Genomic DNA, 18,297 nt, shown 5'->3' with positions numbered 1-18,297 from the left:
TGGGATGGAGAATTACTGACTGCCAAACATTCCTAGAGGCCCCAAAGTCAGCAGGATTCAGTAGTGCTGTGCTCTTAATTAAAGGAAATAAGAAAGAGAATTGAAGACCTAGAGGTGTTTTAAGTAGAGTAATGAGCTTCTCCACAGGGGGCATAGCCCACCGTGTACTCTTTACCCCAGAAGTTATAACATGGTGGTCCAGGAACCACAGTCAGCCTACCTAGAATGTGGTGTGCTTATTTTAAATATCAGTTAAGATATATATATGTGTGTGTGTATACAACCAGTATTTGTTCCTCAGTTGATTGCCAGCATTTAACACTTATAAGATTTCACATAAAATTCTGCTTTTTGGGCCCTCTGGAACAATTAGCAGGCTTGGGCTCCCAGATGCACACAGAAGCAGGTGCTAGGCGGCACGGCACTGCGTGCCAGCAGGGACATCCATTTCTCAGCACGCTCTGGTCCCCACCCTGTAACACCCCACTTGCTGTGTGCGGCCCTGGTGTCCAGCTGCCCTGTGTGGACAGAGGATCCTGTGTCGTCCTCTCATCATTCGATCTGTACTGTGAGAGGACCTGCTGTTCTGAGAGCAATTGATCACAATAGTTAAGGGCATGTTGAAGTCAAACAGACCTAGGTTCGAATCTCAGCTCACCACCAGTTACATTAGTGGTATTACTTTGAACAAGCTGTCTGTTAGCCCCACTTTTAATAACTTGCAAAATGGGGGTGATCAAGCCTCATCCGTGGTGTTGTGAGCATTGACAGGCTCTCATGTATGTGAAACAGCATACTTTTCTGGCCCACAAGCAACAGGTAATAAATTGTAGGCAACATTATATTTTGTTGTAATATGACACAGGGCTTGGTTTATTAGAAGGGGGTATAGAAAGCAGAAAAAAAAAAACAGTGAACTTAGGAATGAGAGCTGTTATGAGCTTTGATGGCAGATAACTTGGGTTCAAATACTACTATTCAACTTACTATCTTTGGACAAGTTATCTAACCCAGTTTGATCCTTTCCCATCTGTAAAATGGGTATAATAAAACCCACCCTAGAGGGTTCTCATAAAAATTAAGTGATATGTTTCAGATGCCCCAGGAAGAAGGAAGTGAGGTTTCAAAGAATCCATCTTGGTTTTCCTCATGAAAAGAAGTAGTGATGTGGGTGATCCATAACAGTGGTCTTGAAACTGGGGGATATGCCATGGACAGTGGCAGAGGAACGGTCTCTGGACCTTCAGTTTCCGCAGGCGTGTTAGCGGAGCTGCCTGAGAACCCACCTCTGTGATGGTGCCTACCGTTCTCTTTCTGTACCTGCGTTGCATTATCTCTTCCGCTTCACAGAACAGCGCACGCCTTTCCCAGTCTGAATCTTCTGTGAAACCACATCCTCAGTGCACAAGACTAGCACAGTTTAAAACCTTGGGCTTGGAACTTCCCTGGTGGTCCAGAGATTAGGACTCCGAACTCCCAGTGCAGGGAGCCTCCAGTTAGATCCCTGGTCAGGGAACCAGATCGCATGTGCTGCACCTAAGATTCTGCACGCTGCAACGAAGATCACAGATCCCACGTGCTGCCGCCAAGACCTGGCTCACCAAATAAATAATTATTAAAAAGTAAAACAAAATACCGGGCTCGAAGAAGCCTCTTTTAAACATCCCCCGGAGCTTCTTGCCTTCTCGCTATACGTACTTCTTTCAAGGGCAGAGTGTGACACTAACAATGGAGTCTTTTGCCCACTCTTGGGATATTCCTAATTCGGATGTCTGTAGGTGGTCAGCAAGAGCGGTACCATTTTCTTGTGAACACCCTTCCCTTTTCCATTCTCCAGCCATCATCAAAGTATATATTGCGCCTCAAGGAATGTTAATGAGAACAAAGCAGGGAGACATCTGCAAGAAACACCGCAGGCCAGGTGCCTTGTTGTATCCGGGCTGCAAACTTAGCGTCCAGCTCCATGGCTTACACATTAACATAAAATAGAATTACAGTTTTCAAGATTTGTCAGAAAGAAAATGTCTGCTGAGAAATACTCTTCTCTGAAGTACACTTGTCTCCATTTCACCTACCCAGAAAGGAGAAGAGCTTGGCAAGGCCTCAGTGGCAGATCGCAATGAGGGCGAGTGTGTGTGCGTGTGTGTGAAGTTCTGTTTATTTTCTTCAGATCAGTGATCCCTCTTGGTGTAGAAAGACCACGCACTATAGGAAAGTTGATGCTTTATATTTGCTCATTCATTTGGAAGACACTTTCATTAACTTTTGGAAAAAGGTATCCTTTGACCTTCCAAGTCCAAGTCCATTTGTATTGCCTCAGTGTGCTTTGCTTGCTGGTCTGCATCGGCCTCTTCGCTACGTGTTAGCCTCTCTGTGTTCTCATTAGATTTAAATTAACTGTATGCAGATATGTGGTCAATAACTTTTCTTTTTGTAGTTAATTTCTATCCAGTTCTGTTCATTCTGATAAATAACTTTCCACTCACTAAAATGTAAAGTAATTGCGGGAGAAAAAACCACTTTCACTCAAGAAGCATATCTTCTTTCTACGGTTTCACTGTTCAATGATGATTTTTCAAAATCTGTAATACATATATGTTGTTTTGATTGGCTGTATAGTAACAATAGTTACAATCAACATGTGATCCACATGAAGATTTTTTAAGTGCTTAGAATATTTTGGTCAAAGGATATTCTTCTAAAGTTATCATTTACTTGTATATTTTTATTTCAGAGAAGTATGTTGGATAATAAATGATGAGTATCTTTCACGTATGGACACATGTCACATTAGAAGAAAATTCTGTGGGGTGAGCAGATTTAGTACTCAAGTTCAAAGAGTAAAAAGAAACTATATGAGAGTTCTGTCTGTTCATTTTTAAGAAATAAATATTGTGGATATCAAAAGAATTATATTATTTAAATCCCAGTGGATGCTTTTAAAACTGTGTGACAGTTTTATTTTAAAATGCCAAAGCATACACCGTGCCATTACTATATGTGCAACTATTTAAGCTTCTCTATGAGAGAACATCTTTGGTGTCAACTTAAAAATACGCGAGGAGACTAAGCTTTTTGCATGGCTCTTTGCAGCAGCAACTTTACCTGTTAGCCTGACACACCCTGGATAATTCCCAGGAAGACAAAGCGCTGTTGCTTGTATTGAAGCAGGATTCATTTTATATTTATATATGGTTCATTATATATGCACCATTGAAATAAAGTAGATGCTTCACTACCATTTCACCAGAAACTCGTTAAGAAGAAATGGGTTATTCTGAAGCAAAAACGGTTTAGGTTAGACGTGATGAATTATATTCTTTGCACTGAGGGCTTCAGACACTGAGATGGGTTATCAAGGATCCATTGTATTTTGTCATCATTTTTTTCAGGATATAAAACCTGTCTAAAAGTCCTAGGCTATTTTTTCAAATGACTCTTTTATCTGCTTCCTTCCAGTAAGCACATTCGGCTGCCATATGTCAGCCTTCACGAGGCTGATGTGAGTCTCAAATTGAAAACCATGGATGCTCTATGAAATGGGAGCTGTATTCCTACCTAGCATTGAGGCCCTCTTTCTCCTCTACTCCACCCTTTGGTGTGGACAATGAAAATACTAACCCTAAACAAAGCAAATAATATAAGCTGAGCTTGTCCATCTTGGCTAAAAATAGCACGTTTGTTGCTGCTTGTGTTACAAACTGCAGGATGAATTTCGGTGAGTTTCAAATGTTACGTTAATCGTACTGATGCTTGGCTCTATGTTTAAGCACAGGTGTGGCTACGCTGGGAAAATGAGAGCAGTTCAGTGATCAAACAAGGTTGCCTAAGTGTCATAGGCAGATTTGTATTTTTTTTTTCTCCCAGAAAATATTTACTGTAAATTATTTTTTCTGCTTTGGAATAAAGACTTTTTTTGTAATTATATTCAAAATATGTGTGTGTGTGTGTGTGTGTGTATGTATGTATGTATGCCCAAAATTTCTAGTGCTAGGCACTCCAGCAGGAGGAATAACTGGATACTTTGCTGAAAATCTTACAGTCTCCTTTCGTGATCTATCTTCTATTACAGTATATACAGTAGAAATTTGATGGATATTTATTTTTCATTTCACTAAAGAATAGGAGTGGTTAAGGGGAAAGTTACTTTTTCTTATGTCCTATAAAGGGACAAAAATTCTACAACATCAACAAAATTTAATAAATACCTGGGAATACCTTTATAGGAAATGAGTAGAGTATGAAGCAAAAGAGAAGACCTCACTGAGAGCTATAAGGGCGAATTCTAGATGGGAAAGCTAAACAACCATAAAGCTGGACAAAGCATATGGAATGATTGTTTCCAGGATACTGGGCCTCAGGCACCTGAAGGTGTGATACCTGAGGGATGGAAAACCGACTCGGTGAGCCCTCTGATCGCCCGACTCGCTGCCCTGAGAGAACTTCCAGGCTGTGGCACAGAGAGGGAGAACACAGGTGAAGCCGGGAGGCACCGAGCCCTGAGCTGAGGGCAGCCGAGAGTTGCGAGAGATCAAGGCAGAGCACTGGAGGGGAGAGAGCCGTGCAGAGAGGACTGGAGGGGAGAGAGCCGTGCAGAGAGGACTGGAGGGGAGAGAGCCGTGCAGGGAGGACTGGAGGGGAGAGAGCCGTGCAGGGAGGACTGGAGGGGAGAGAGCCGTGCAGGGAGGACTGGAGGGGAGAGAGCCGTGCAGAGAGCGAGCGAGCTCTGGAGACCTGCAGAGGTTCTTTTCCTGAGTATTTAGCAGATTATTCACCAGCACATTCATGTAAGGAGACTGCCCAAGTCCAGGAAACCAGATACCCAAGAAGTGGAGGCAGTAGTCCCCAGGCTCACACAGGGCTGGGTTGAGTGCCTTTTCTCAGCAGCCAAACTGAAAAACCTCATAATTCGCGGCATTATTGGATAGGGTAACGGAAGGGTCTTGGGTCTGTAGTGGGGAATTACTAACCCTGGACCAACTACAGCTCTGGTCCTGCCTGAGGGATCTTAAAAGACCAGAAAGGATCAAACTGTTTCTAAGTATCTTTGCAGCAGTGGTGAACAAAGCTCAGGAGTATTTATAGGAAGACACAAATAGCACCAAATAAATCCCATCACCAAGCAGGGTAAAATTCACAGTGTCTGGAATCCAGTCAGAGATTATTAGGGATGTAAAGAGGCAGGAAAGCATGATCCAAAATGAGAAAGATCAATCGACCAAAACCAAACCAAAGCTGACACAGATGTTAGAATTAGCAGAGAGTGGTATTGAAACACGATAACTGTATTCCATGTGATCAAAGTAGAGACATGAAAGACGCTAAAAGGCAGAAGATATTTGTAAGGATGAAGCCCATAACATCTGAGGTGAAAAGCACAATGGGTGAGACTCTCAGCAGGTCAGGCATTGCAGGAGAATATACTGGTGAACTTGAAAACACAGCAGTGTAATGGGCTCCCGGGTAGCCCAGCTGATCAAGAATCCACCTGCAGTGCAGGAGACCCAGGCTTGATTCCTGGGTCGGGAAGTTCGCCTGGACAAGGGACGGGCTACACACTCCAGAACATTCGTAAACTTAAAAATAGAGCAGCGCAACTGCTCAAGACGAAAGGCAGGGACTTGCCTGGCCGCCCAGTGGCTGAGATTCCGTGCTTCTGATGCACGGGGTGCCGGTTTGATCCCTGGTCAGGGAACCAAGACCCTATGTGCCGTGCAGCTTGGCCAAAGATGAATGATGAATAAAAATGGAAGATAGAGAAAATGAACACAGTGCAAAGACCATTAGTGATTACAGGAGAACATCGCATGGCCTAAGATATGTGTAAGTTGGATACTCAAGACGGGGTGGTAAAGTATCTGAATAAATAAGATTCAAAAATGTTTGCATTTGATGAAAACTACAAACTCATCAATGCAAGAAACTGAGCAGATCCCAATAATGGAGTTACTAGCCAGTATAATAAGAAAAAGAAAGAAAAAGCATCTAGATTGTAAGAGGATATGTAAATTTATTGAAGGTTACATGATTGTAGAAAATGTAATATCATCTTTTAAAAAATTGCTAAAATTCACATGTGTTTAGCAGTGTTATAGGATACTGGATGTGGAGAAGGCTATGGCACCCCACTCCAGTACTCTTGCCCGGAAAATCCCCTGGATGGAGGAGCCTGGTAGGCTGCAGTCCATGGGGTCGCTAGGAGTTGGACACAACTGAGCGACTTCACTTTCACTTTTCACTTTCATGCATTGGAGAAGGAAATGGCAACCCACTCCAGTGTTCTTGCCTGGAGAATCCCAGGGATGGGGGAGCCTGGTGGGGCCTATGGGGTCACACAGAGTCGGACACGACTGAAGTGACTTAGCAGCAGCAGCAGCAGCAGGATACTAGATGAGCATGTGAAAGTGAAAGGCGCTCAGTTGTGTCCGACTCTTTGCAGCCCCATGGAATACACAGTCCATGGAATTCTCCAGGCCAGAATACTGGAGTGGGTGGCTTTTCCCTTCTCCAGGGGATCTTCCCAACCGAGGGATCAAACCCAGGTCTCCCGCATTGCAGGCAGAGTCTCTACCAGCAGAGCCACCAGGGAAGCCCAAGAATCCTGGAGTGGGTACACTGTCCCTTCTCCCGGGGATCTTCCTGACCCAGGAATTGAACTGGGGTCTCCTGCATTGCAGGTGGATTCTTTACCAACTGAACTATCAGAGAAGCTACAGATGACCATACAAGTCACTTATATTTTTGTATACTAGAAAAGAATAGTCTGCAATTTATTAAGATTTATGATTTTTATAAAATATATAACATTTATTTTGTAAAATAAAATATTTTTTAAAATATCTTAAAAAATCTTAGAGATGAATTTGACAAGGTGTTTGCAAGATTTTTACACTAAAAACTATAAAGCATTGCCTAAGTTTCCTAAAAGAAGACTTAAATAAAAGGACAGATATGCCATGTCCACGTGTCTAAAAACTTAGTATTGCTGCCATGTCAGACTCTCCCAGATTGATTGATTGCCTGGCCATACCCTTTAGGTTTAACACCCCGAGATAGCACTTCATCACTAAGTCATGAGTTAGACTCCTCTGCCTGTTTGTTATTTTCAGTTCAGTTCAGTAGCTAAGTCGTGTCCGACTCTGTGACCCCATGGATTGCAGCACGCCAGGCTTCCCTGTCCATCACCAACTCGGAGTCCACCCAAACCCATGCCCATTCAGTCAGGGATGCCATCCAACCACCTCATCCTCTGTTGTCCCCTTCTACTCCTGCCTTCAATCTTTCCCAGCATCAAGGTCTTTTCCAATGAGTCAGCTCTTCTCATCAGGTGGCCAAAATATTGGAGTTTCAGCTTCAACATCAGTCCTCCCAAGGAATATTCAAGACTGATCTCCTTTAGGGTTGATTGATTGGATCTCCATGCAGTCCAAGGGGCTCTCAAGAGTCTTCTCCAACACCACAGTTCAGAAGCATCAGTTCCTCAGTGCTCAGCTTTCATTATAGTCCAACTCTCACATCCATACATGACTACTGGAAAAACCATAGCTTTGAATAGATGGACCTTTGTTGGCAAAATAATGTCTCTGCTTTTTTTTAAATTAACTTATTTTTTTTTGGAAGGATAAGTGCTTTACAGAATTTTGTTGTTTTCTGTCAAACCTCAACATTAGTCAGCCATCAGTTCAGTTCAGTTCAGTCGCTCAGTTGTGTCCGACTCTTTGTGACCCCATGAATCGCAGCACGCCAGACCTCCCTGTCCATCACCAACTCCCAGAGTTCACTCAGACTCACGTCCATCGAGTCAGTGATGCCATCCACCCATCTCATCCTCTGTCGTCCCCTTCTCCTCCTGCCCCCAATCCCTCCCAGCATCAGAGTCTTTTCCAATGAGTTAACTCCTCATATGAGGTGGCCAGAGTACTGGAGTTTCAGCTTCAGCATCATTCCTTCCAAAGAAATCCCAGGGCTGGTCTCCTTCAGAATGGACTGGTTGGATCTCCTCAGCCATAGGTATACACATATCCCCTCCCTTTTGAACCTCCCTCCCATCTCTCTCCCCATGCCACCCCTCTAGGTTGACACAGAGCCCCACTTTGAGTTTCCTGAGCTGTACAGAAAATTCCTGTTGGCTATCTATTTTACATGCGGTAATGTAGGTTTCCATGTTACCCTTTCCATACATCGCACCCTCTCCTCCCCTCTCCCCAGGTCCAGAAGTCTATTCTCTCCACTGCTGCCCTGTAAACAAGCTCTTCAGTACCATTCTTCTAGATTCCGTATATATGTGTTAGAATACGATGTTTATCTTTCTCCTTCTGACTCTCTTCACTCTGTATAATAGGTTCTAGGTTGTCTCTGCTTTTTCTCCCAAGGAGCAAGCGTCTTTTAAATTCATAGCTGCTATCACCATCTGCAGTGATTTTGGAGCCCAAGAAAATAAATTCTGACACTGTTTTCCACGGTTTCCCCATCTATTTCCCATGAAGTGATGGGACCAGATGCCATGATCTTCGTTTTCTGAATGTTGAGTTTTAAGCCAACTTTTTCACTCTCCTCTTTCACTTTCATCAAGAGGCTTTTGAGTTCTTCTTCACTTTCTGCCATAAGGGTGGTGTCATTTGAATATCTGAGGTTATTGATATTTCTCCCGGGAATCTTGATTCCAGCTTGTGTTTCTTCCAGTCCAGCATTTCTCATGATGTACTCTGCATATAAGTTAAATAAGCAGGGTGACAATATACAGCTTTGACATACTCCTTTTCCTCTTTGGAACCAGTCTGTTGTTCCATGTCCAGTTCTAACTGTTGCTTCTTGACCGGCAAACAAATTTCTCAGGGGGCAGGTCAGGTGGTCTAGTATTCCCATCTCTTGAAGAATTTTCCACAGTTTATTGTGATCTACACAGTCAAAGGCTTTGGCATAGTCAATAAAGCAGAAAGAGATGTTTTTCTGGAACTCTCTTGCTTTTTCCATGATCCAGTGGATGTTGGCAATTTGATCTCTGGTTCCTCTGCCTTTTCTAAAACCAGCTTGAACACCTGGAAGTTGACAGTTCATGTATTGTTGAAGCCTGGTTTGGAGAATTTTGAGCGCCACTTTGCTAGTGTGTGAGATGAGCACCAATTGTACGGTAGTTTGAGCATTCTCTGGCATTGCCTTTCTTTGGGATTGGAACAAAAACTGACTTTTTCCAGTCCTGTGGCCACTGTTAAGTTTTCCAAATTAGCTGGCATATTGAGTGCAGCACTTTCACAGCATCATCTTTTAAGATTTGAAATAGCTCAGCTGGAATTCCATCACTTCCACTAGCTTTGTTTGTAGTGATGCTTCCTAACGCCCACTTGACTTTGCATTCCAGCATGTCTGGCTCTAGCTGAGTGATCACACCATCGTGGTTATCTGGGTCATGAAGATCTTTTTTTGTATAATTCTACTATTATTATTGCCACCTCTTCTTAATGTCTTCTGCTTCTGTTAGGTACATACCATTTCTTTCCTTTATTGTGCCTATCTTTGCATGAAATGTTCCCTTGGTATTTATAATTTTCTTGAAGAAATCTCTAGTCTTTCTCATTCTGTTATTTTCATCTATTTGTTTGCATTGATCACTGAGGAAGGCTCTCTTATCTCTCCTTGCTATTCTTTTGGAACTCTGCATTCAAATGGGTATATCTTTCCTTTCATCCTTTGCCTTTCACGTCTCTTCTTTTCTCAGCTATTTGTAAGGCCTCCTCAGACAACCACTTTGCCTTTTTGCATTTCTTTTTCTTGGTGATGGTCTTGATCACTGCCTCTTGTACAGTGTCATGAACCTCCATCTACAGTTCTTCAGGCACTCTATCTATTGGGTCTCATCCCTTGAATGTATTTGTCACTTCCACTGTATAATCATAAGATATTTGATTTAGGTCACACCTGAAGGGGCTAGTGGTTTTCCCTACTTTCTTCAATAAAAGTCTGAATTTGTCATTAAGGAAGGAGTTCATGATCTGAGCCATAGTCAGCTCCTGGTCTTGTTTTTGCTGACCGTATAGAGGATTGGGGAAACAGACTCTTTGAAGGCAGGAAAAAAACCTTATATTGCACCAGGACCCAGGAGAAAGGAGCAGTAACCCCACAACAGACTGACCCAGACTTGCCCATGAGTGTCCAGGAGTCTCCAGTGGAGCTGTGTGTCGGCAGCGGCCTGCTGCAGGGTCGGGGGCACTGAGCACCACAGTGCTTGCATGGGACCTTTGGAAGGCAGTCTCCATTATCTTTCTTACCTCCGCCATAGTTTGGCCTCAGGTCAAACAACAGGAGGGAACACAGCCCCACCCATCAATAGAAAATTGGATTAAAGATTTACTGAGCATGGCCTCACTCATCAGAACAAGACCCAGTTTCCCTCTCAGTCAGTCTCTCCTATCAGGAAGCTTCCATAAGCCTCTTGTCCTTCTCCATCAAAGGGCTGACAGAATGAAAACCACAATCACAGAAAACTAAGCAAACTGATCACATGGACCACAGCCTTGTCTAACTCAGTGAAACTATGAGCCATGCTGTGTAGGGCCACCTAAGATAGACGGGTCATGGTGGAGAGTTCTGACAAAATGTGGTCCACTGGAGAAGGGAATGGCAAACCACTTCAGTATTCTTGCCTTGAGAACCCCATGAACAGCATGAAAAGGCAAAAAGATAGGACACTGAAAGAGGAACTCCGCAGGTTGGTAGGTGCCCAATATACCACTGGAGATCAGTGGAGAAATAACTCCAGAAAGAATGAGGAGAGAGCCAAAGCAAAAACAACACCCAGCTGTGGATGTGACTGGTGATGGAAGTAAAGTCTGATGCTGTAAAGAGCAATATTGCATAGGAACCTGGAAGGTTAGGTCCATGAATCAAGGCAAATTGGAAGTGGTCAAACAGAAGATGGTTAAGAGTGAACATCAGCGTTTTAGGAATCAGTGAACTGAAGTGGACTGGAATGGGTGAATTGAACTCAGATGACCATTGTATCTACAGCTGTGGGCAAGAATCCCGTAGAAGAAATGGAGTAACCATCATAGTCAATAAGAGTCTGAAATGCAGTACTTGGATGCAGTCTCAAAAACAACAGAATGATCTCTGTTTGTTTCCAAGGCAAACCATTCAATATCACAGTAATCCAAGTCTATGCCCAGAGCAGTAATGCTATAGAAGCTGAAGTTGAATGGTTCTGTGAAGACTTACAAGACCTTCTAGAACTAACACCCAAAAAGATGTCCTTTTCATTATAGAGGACTGGAATGCAAAAGTAGGAAGTCAAGAGCTACCTGGAGTAACAGGCAAGTTTGGCCTTGGAGTACAAAACAAAGCAGGTCAAAGGCTAACAGAGTCTTTTGTTTTGTTCTTAATCTGCGGGGTCCCCTACTCATCAGGAAAGGTCCGTTTTCTTAAGTGAAGTGTAGCCAGTTGGTTTTGTCACCAACCAGCCAAACTGAGGGTAAGCCCTACCTGCGTTTCCCCACACGGGGCTGAGTCCCCAGGTTTCCAGTTTCCCGACCTTGTTTCTGGTCCTTCCTCCTGGTTCGCTGCCCTCTGTGAGCTGCCTAGCTCCCAGAAACCACAGTGGGTTGTGTTTTGGTTCATATGAACGAATCAGTCTTGCCCACTTTGACTAAAGGAAGCAGAACCCCTTATAATCTCAAACTCTTAGTGCTTGGGGCAGCTTTCTTACTTCCTGGAGCCCGAGATGTGAATGGCTGGGCACCAGGTGTAAAGCTTTCAGCCTAATTTTGGCCTTTCTGCTATATTACGAAGCTGTATTTAAAGCCCTGGAATTAATAAATGAAGTGCTCACTCCTAAGGCATCAGGTCCTTTTGTGAATTTGTGTATAAGCTCTGGCAGGTGAGAGTGGGCAGACTACTCTCATCCCCGTCCCAGAGTATCCCATGTTGAATTCCAAGGCTTTCATGGTGTGAGTCTGTGCTGTCTTGTTTGATTTTGATCTCTAATATTAATTGTGTGTCACAAGGCTTATATTCCTCCTGCCCAGTTGTGTAGTGTTAATATTTATTTCTGATTTTAATTGACTATCTTTTCAACTCCGTGTGGTCATAGCAGATATGATTCTTTCCAGAGAATTTCTGAAGCAAAATTATCATTGAACTTTTAGAAGTTCTTACTGGAGATGATTTGGATTTAGACAATTAATTCCATTTGCCTCGTTCATCTAATCATCATTGTCAAATCTAAGAAGTTTAACCAGAATGACCAAACAAGTGTGTACGTAATTGTCGACAAATGCTTCCAACGAGACGAGTGAAAGCTTTTTAATTTGTTTCTAATTCACTTATGCTAATATTGTAGCACTTAATAGCCTAGGCTCTCTTTCCATTGTGGTTGGTGTGGATCAGTTTGAGTGTGTAGGAACTGGCATTTCTCCTCATATTTTAACCCTTCATATAATGGTCTTAGATTTTTTAATGTCTCTAGAGAACCTGGAAAAATAAAGAATTAAGTAAACAGATGGTGTAAAGGATATTTAGCTCTAAAAAAAACCCGAGGTCTTTCACAAAGATTTCTGAGGCTCTGTTCTTCCTCATTTGAGAGGTGTTTTCTCCTAATCACATATCTGGCAGACCATTTTCAACCGTGTGTCCGTATTTCCCATAATGTGAATTTCTGTTTTTCTGTCCCTTGTTTGATGCCTGAAGCTAGGAATGGATGAAGGAGTGATCTCAAAACAATGTTCCCATTAGAGAAAATCACAAAAACCACAATCCCAGAAGAAGGTATTTTGGAACTTTTCAGTGTTAACTCTTGAAATCTTGAATTGGTTTTTATATGTGAATACACAGTTCACTCGCAGTTACTGGTCTGTGTACGTGAATACAGTTCACACACAGTTACTGGTCTGTGGATACTCGCATCCGCTTGTTCTCTGGGGTGCTTGTAGTCCCCAGATTCATGTTCTCAAACAGCACGACAGACACAAAGGTGCTTCCTAGCCCAGTCCCGGAAGGGACCTGTCTGTTGCCTCGTTCAATTTAATAAAAGTTTTTAAGTAAACAAAATCCAGATTAGAGAATTTTTCAGGACATAATGTTCCCATTGACTAACTTTCATCTTTATTATGCTGTTTACTTTAACTTCATACCGATTAACTCTTGAAATGAATTCAAAACGTAACCGTTAATGTCTAGGGCATATTAGTGAGCTGGCCAATGCTTCAAAATTTTGGGTCCATCTCTTTCTTAACAAGTTTCAATCTGGATCTTTCATTTCACTATTTACTCGAGGAAAAAAATCAACTATAGACTCATTCCACTTTTGACTGTTGCTGTATTTTAAAGTTTCAAATAAGAAATTTTTAAAAATGAAATTGAAAATACAATTATTTGTCATCTTGTTTCCAAAAATAGAAATAAGTTAGTTCCAAGAAGGATATAAACAGCTTAGTTTTGTATTTTTTTTTTTTTCTCTTAACACTTTAAAGAATGAAGGACTTCCCTGCTGGTCCAGGGGCCAAGACTCTGCACTCCCAATGCAGGGGGCCCAGGTTCAAAGCCCAGTCAGAGAACTAGATCCCACGTGGTGCAACTGAACGTTCTCAGGCCTCAACTAGGGATCCCACTGATGCAGTGAAAACTCAAAGCAGCCAAATAAATAAAAACAAATATTAAAAAAAAATAAGGCTGGACTTTGGGCCCAAATAGGAAAGTTTATTATAGAGCTTGGTTGTTTATTTTCATGCAAAATAGATATTTCCATACCAGTGTAAAAAAAAGTAAAGTTGTGGGGTGTAGTCTTATCTGTGGTAGCATAAAATGAACGTAGGCCCCCCAAAAAGAAAAAAATATATCTAAATGGGTATGAAAAATCTTTCTTATGGATTGAGTTATGTCCCTGCCATTAGAGGGAGAAGTACGGCTTTTCTTCTCCACAAGGAGGATGTGATTGTGTTACTGTGAACTTGATGGGTTTCTGTAGACCTGTGTGCTTAGAGCATCTAACTCTGGTTGGGAATAACTACTCAGCAGTAACTGTGCTGAAGCAGACAGTACTTTCTCAGATACTTTCTAAAATTTGAGTGGCTCTTGTTAGGGAGACTCCTCATAATATGTTAATCAGTCTCAGTTTCTTGGGGACTGTTTACCGCTTAATGATTCTTAGGGGTTACCCAGGAAGCCGTGATTTTTTAAAAAGAGATTATTCAGTGAGGCATTATTGAGGTTTTTCTGTGACCATTATGAGTACCTAGTAACTTAAGACGTTTTTTCAACCAAAATTATGTCAGCTACATTCTGGGGAGTTCCAGGACAAGCCAATCAAACCCTCTCTGAAGTAAAGGACGTTGTGACCTGGTCATTGGCTTGCTCTCACAGTCTCAGGGCTGGCTTGACACTGGGCAAAAACAGAGGGGAGTGGGCCCTCCAGAGCCAAGTCACCCCCATAGCCAGCCCCATCGGGCCCTGCGGCTGCTGGTGCTGCTGGGCCCTGGTTGCACCAATACAGCCACTGCCCCGCCTGGCACTGGGCACCTGCCCCGCTCCCCTGACCCCGGGCTCCTTTGTGCCCTGCTGCTGCGCTGCTGGGCAGACACTCTCTTCTCCCTGCTCCTGTGTCACCAGTCCCAGGTCTAAATGTCCAGACTGTGTGTCCAGGGACCTTGCACCATCTCATTCCTGTGCCCTGTTCATGGAAGGCTCTGCCTCTACCAGGACTCAGAGCAAAGAACTCTCCCAACACAGAACACGGTGCCGACCCTGGGCAGACAGTGTCAGCCATCCTTTCCAGGTGGGGCTAGGCAAGCAATTGTTAGGACTGAGTTGGACCTAGAACTGCTTCTTAGAGGAAGTCTAGGTGGTCGCTGTTTCCCGCTTTAAGCGGCAGTTCAGAGCTGAGGTATTCTACATACCAGAAAGAACGTTTCAACCCTTGGGTTTGTTGTGATTTTGTGTTCAATTTTCTTTAATTTGCTCCTCCTGATAATGAACTGGCCCTGGAAAAGGTTCTGTTGGTCTGGTAGATTCTGCCGTGAAACAGTGAATACAAACATTCCCCGCTGTGCTTTTTTGAAATGGGAGCAAGCATTTTCTATATTTTAGTGGCATATGGTGCTAAGATTTTATCATGCTTTCTTACAAAGAGTCAGGGAACTTTCTCTGCTTAAAAGTGTATGTTTGTAAACAATAGGCTTGCGCTGAATATTCCCATCTGTTGGGTGAACATAATCTGTGTAGGAATTCCTGTATTAGGTGGAAGGCTTTGCAACTTTTTTGTATATTTCTTTTCCCCGGTGAGACATTAGACCAAGAGACAGTACAAAGCAGCATATGCCTAATATTCAGTTTGTGTCTGCTTCTCCCTGTTTGAAAGCAGTGCTGGTTTTGTGTGTTAGTACATAGGATTACTATAGAAATTCATAAGAATATAAAAGCTATTCAGGGTATTCCAAAAATGCAAAATATTAATAACAATCGTATAAATGTGGTTAGGTTGCAGTGATGAAACTGTTCTTGTATTTTTTCAAATATGTACTCCAGTAACTTGTTATTTCTTTTCCAAAAACTTTTCTTGATTTTGTTTTAACCTAATCTCAAAACTCCTTATTATAATCACAGTATATAATAATCAAAGCTGCTCATTCTTCTAGTCTTGATTTGTAATTTAAATAAATGGCATTGACTCTTTGTGTTCAGTTTGGTATTGTTCTGATTGTCTTCACTAATTAATTTTCTGTTTGAGAAGAACCATTCTTCAGTATAGAATAAAATTTTGAAGACTAAGGCTCAGCAGTATTTTTTCATAAAATATTTTATTAATCTTGCCATAAGATCTCATGATGGTTATCAGGGGGCAAACACACTTTGATTAATATTTGCTTAATACTGAATTACCTGTATTGTCCAAATGTTTTATTCACTTAAAAATTATGCCTAGCAGTTCCTTTTTCTGGTTGACTACTTGGACATACTTGAGTAAAAAGATGAGCAATTAATTGAATATAAGTGATTTCAAGGTATGTGTAGGAACTGAGCAAATAAAGCACATGTTACTTGGTGCCTTTTACCTGATAATTGTTGTTTTTTTGCATTTCTCTGATTATACTTTGTAAGAGGAGGTATTTTTAAGTCGACTGTACCTGTTACTAGATAACTAGGTCTATCAGCAGAGCATCTTGTTAGAAAAGGATAGCATTGTGGTGTCTTCTCTTTTGGGGAAAGTAGGCGCCTATTTGACTGGGTTCAGGCTCTCTGTTTCCTTCTTAGGATAGCACCCTCCCTTGTGTAAAAAGTATCCACAACTCAAGTCTTGATTCTTGCTGAACATAGCTTAGAAACCAATTAAATGTGTTCTGCTAGGTAGCACGAATATGGAGAAGGCAATGGTACCCCACTCCAGTACCCTTGCCTGGAAAATCCCATGGATGGAGGAGCCTGGTGGGCTGCAGTCCATGGGATTGCGAAGTCAGACATGACTGAGCAACTTCACTTTCACTTTTCACTCTCATGCATTGGAGAAGGAAATGGCAACCCACTCCAGTGTTCTTGCCTGGAGAATCCCAGGGACGAGGGAGCCTGGTAGGCTGCCATCTCTGGTGTCGCACAGAGTCGGACACAACTGAAGCAATTTAGCAGCAGGTAGCATGAAAGGTTTGAGCTCTGGAGCTGCTCACCTCAAGTGGTCCCCCCTTGTGTCTCCTGCTTGTTTATGGACTTAAAAACATCTTGGGTTACAGGGAACTCAAAGTCAGTGCTCTGAGACAACCTAGAAGGGTGGGATGGGATGGAGGGGAGGGGAGGAGGGAGGGAGGCTCAAAAGGGAGGGGACATGTGTATACCTATGGCTGACTCATGTTGATGTATGGCAGAAACCAACATGATATTGTAAAGCAATTGTCCTCCTAGCAAAAATAAATAAATCCCTGAATTATAAAAAAAAACAAACAGGGCTTTTATGGAAACAGTATCTTCTAACTACCTTTTCCCCCCTATAATATTTACTGACCTTTTTAGAAAGGCATTGATTTGAGGAGCAGTTATTTATAATCATAGAAATGGAAAATACAAATAAAATAACCTTTTAGTCAATCAGGAAAGATTTTAAAGTTGGTATCAGGCCATATGTGTAGAAGAAAGGCGGGTGTGTGAAGCGAAGGGTGCTAGAAGGCGTCTGCTCTTTGTGGGGAGCAGAGCTGTGCCCTGGAGTCCCTCTCGCTTTGCCTGAATGAGACCTGTGTCTCGTCCTGCATTGTCTGAACTGTGATGCAGGAGACGTAACACGTTAAGACTGTTGCAGTTCTAGAAAGAAGTTTTAGAAATTCTGAGAAAGGGAATGTTAAATCGAAAGGCCTAGTTTAAGTGGAATGCTTGTCAGCTTTTTAGCAGTTCTCTTTCATTCAGGCCATTCTGAGTGATGTGTCTGCATGATGGCATGGGCTACAGTGGTGAGCAGGACGGGTCCAGAGCCTTGCTGCATGGGGTGGTCACAGCCTAGCTGGAGAGACAAACAGCCACTGCATAGCCTCACAGACAAGCTGCCGTTGCAGTGAGCGTGTTGGTCGGCAAAGGGGTGCATAGATATTAGTTTACCAAAAATAAAATATTTTTCCTGCTAGATACCAAAATATACTAGATTGGATGCCAAGGCTGGCTGTGTAGTTATACAACCATTAACACTGCTTTTTGCTGTTGGCAGGTACGTTATTCCATCTTTGCAAAGGCTGGATGCCGGGTTCTACCGCTGCATTGTTCGAAACAGGATGGGAGCGCTCTTGCAAAGAAGATCCGAAGTTCAAGTCGCATGTATGTGCACACTGAAAACGCCTACGAATGTTGAATGAAACAGTGTCTGTGGGCACGCTAATCAAAATCACCTTTGACCACGGTGGGAACTGAGTGTCTATCTCGGGTTCTATTTGGAAGAGGATAATTGCTAAAATTGCTTGAGAGATAAGTAAATATAGAATGCAGCTGGTCCGACGATGATGGTGGGGCTGGTGAGGTGAACGCCACTTCTTTCAATTCAGGGGATAAGGCACCGTGGGGGATAGGAAAAAGGAGCAAGATGCCTTCCGTTTTACGAATTAGCTGCTCTCAGCTTTTGTTATATTCAGATTCAAATGTTTTTAAAATAAAAAAAGTTAAACTCAGATAAAATTTTGTCTGTTCGTAATCAGTTCTCTCCAATGATGATTTGTTTAGAAATCCTTCAACTGCCTAAGTACATGGATAGCATGTCTCAATTCTGGACTGAGTTAATAATTCTCTACTGGGCAGACCATTTTGGAGAATGAAACTTTTAAAAGAAACCAGAGGGGATATCAGAAC

General features: G+C 42.5%; 1 protein-coding gene across 1 annotated transcript in view; it reads left to right on the top strand.

Annotated features, from left to right (window-relative positions):
• The window catches only part of SDK1 (sidekick cell adhesion molecule 1), a 729,776-nt gene that overhangs the window by 281,220 nt on the left and 430,259 nt on the right, over positions 1-18,297 (top strand). The window contains exon 3 of the mRNA XM_042240546.1: positions 17,666-17,772. Coding sequence (XP_042096480.1) covers positions 17,666-17,772 — 107 coding nt within the window. The remainder of the gene's footprint in view (positions 1-17,665; positions 17,773-18,297) is intronic.

This window comes from Ovis aries, chromosome 24 (genome assembly GCF_016772045.2).
Source record: "Ovis aries strain OAR_USU_Benz2616 breed Rambouillet chromosome 24, ARS-UI_Ramb_v3.0, whole genome shotgun sequence".
NCBI classification, from domain to species: domain Eukaryota; kingdom Metazoa; phylum Chordata; class Mammalia; order Artiodactyla; family Bovidae; genus Ovis; species Ovis aries.
Note: the sequence above shows the minus strand (reverse complement) of the source record. Positions and strands in the feature narration are given on the sequence as shown.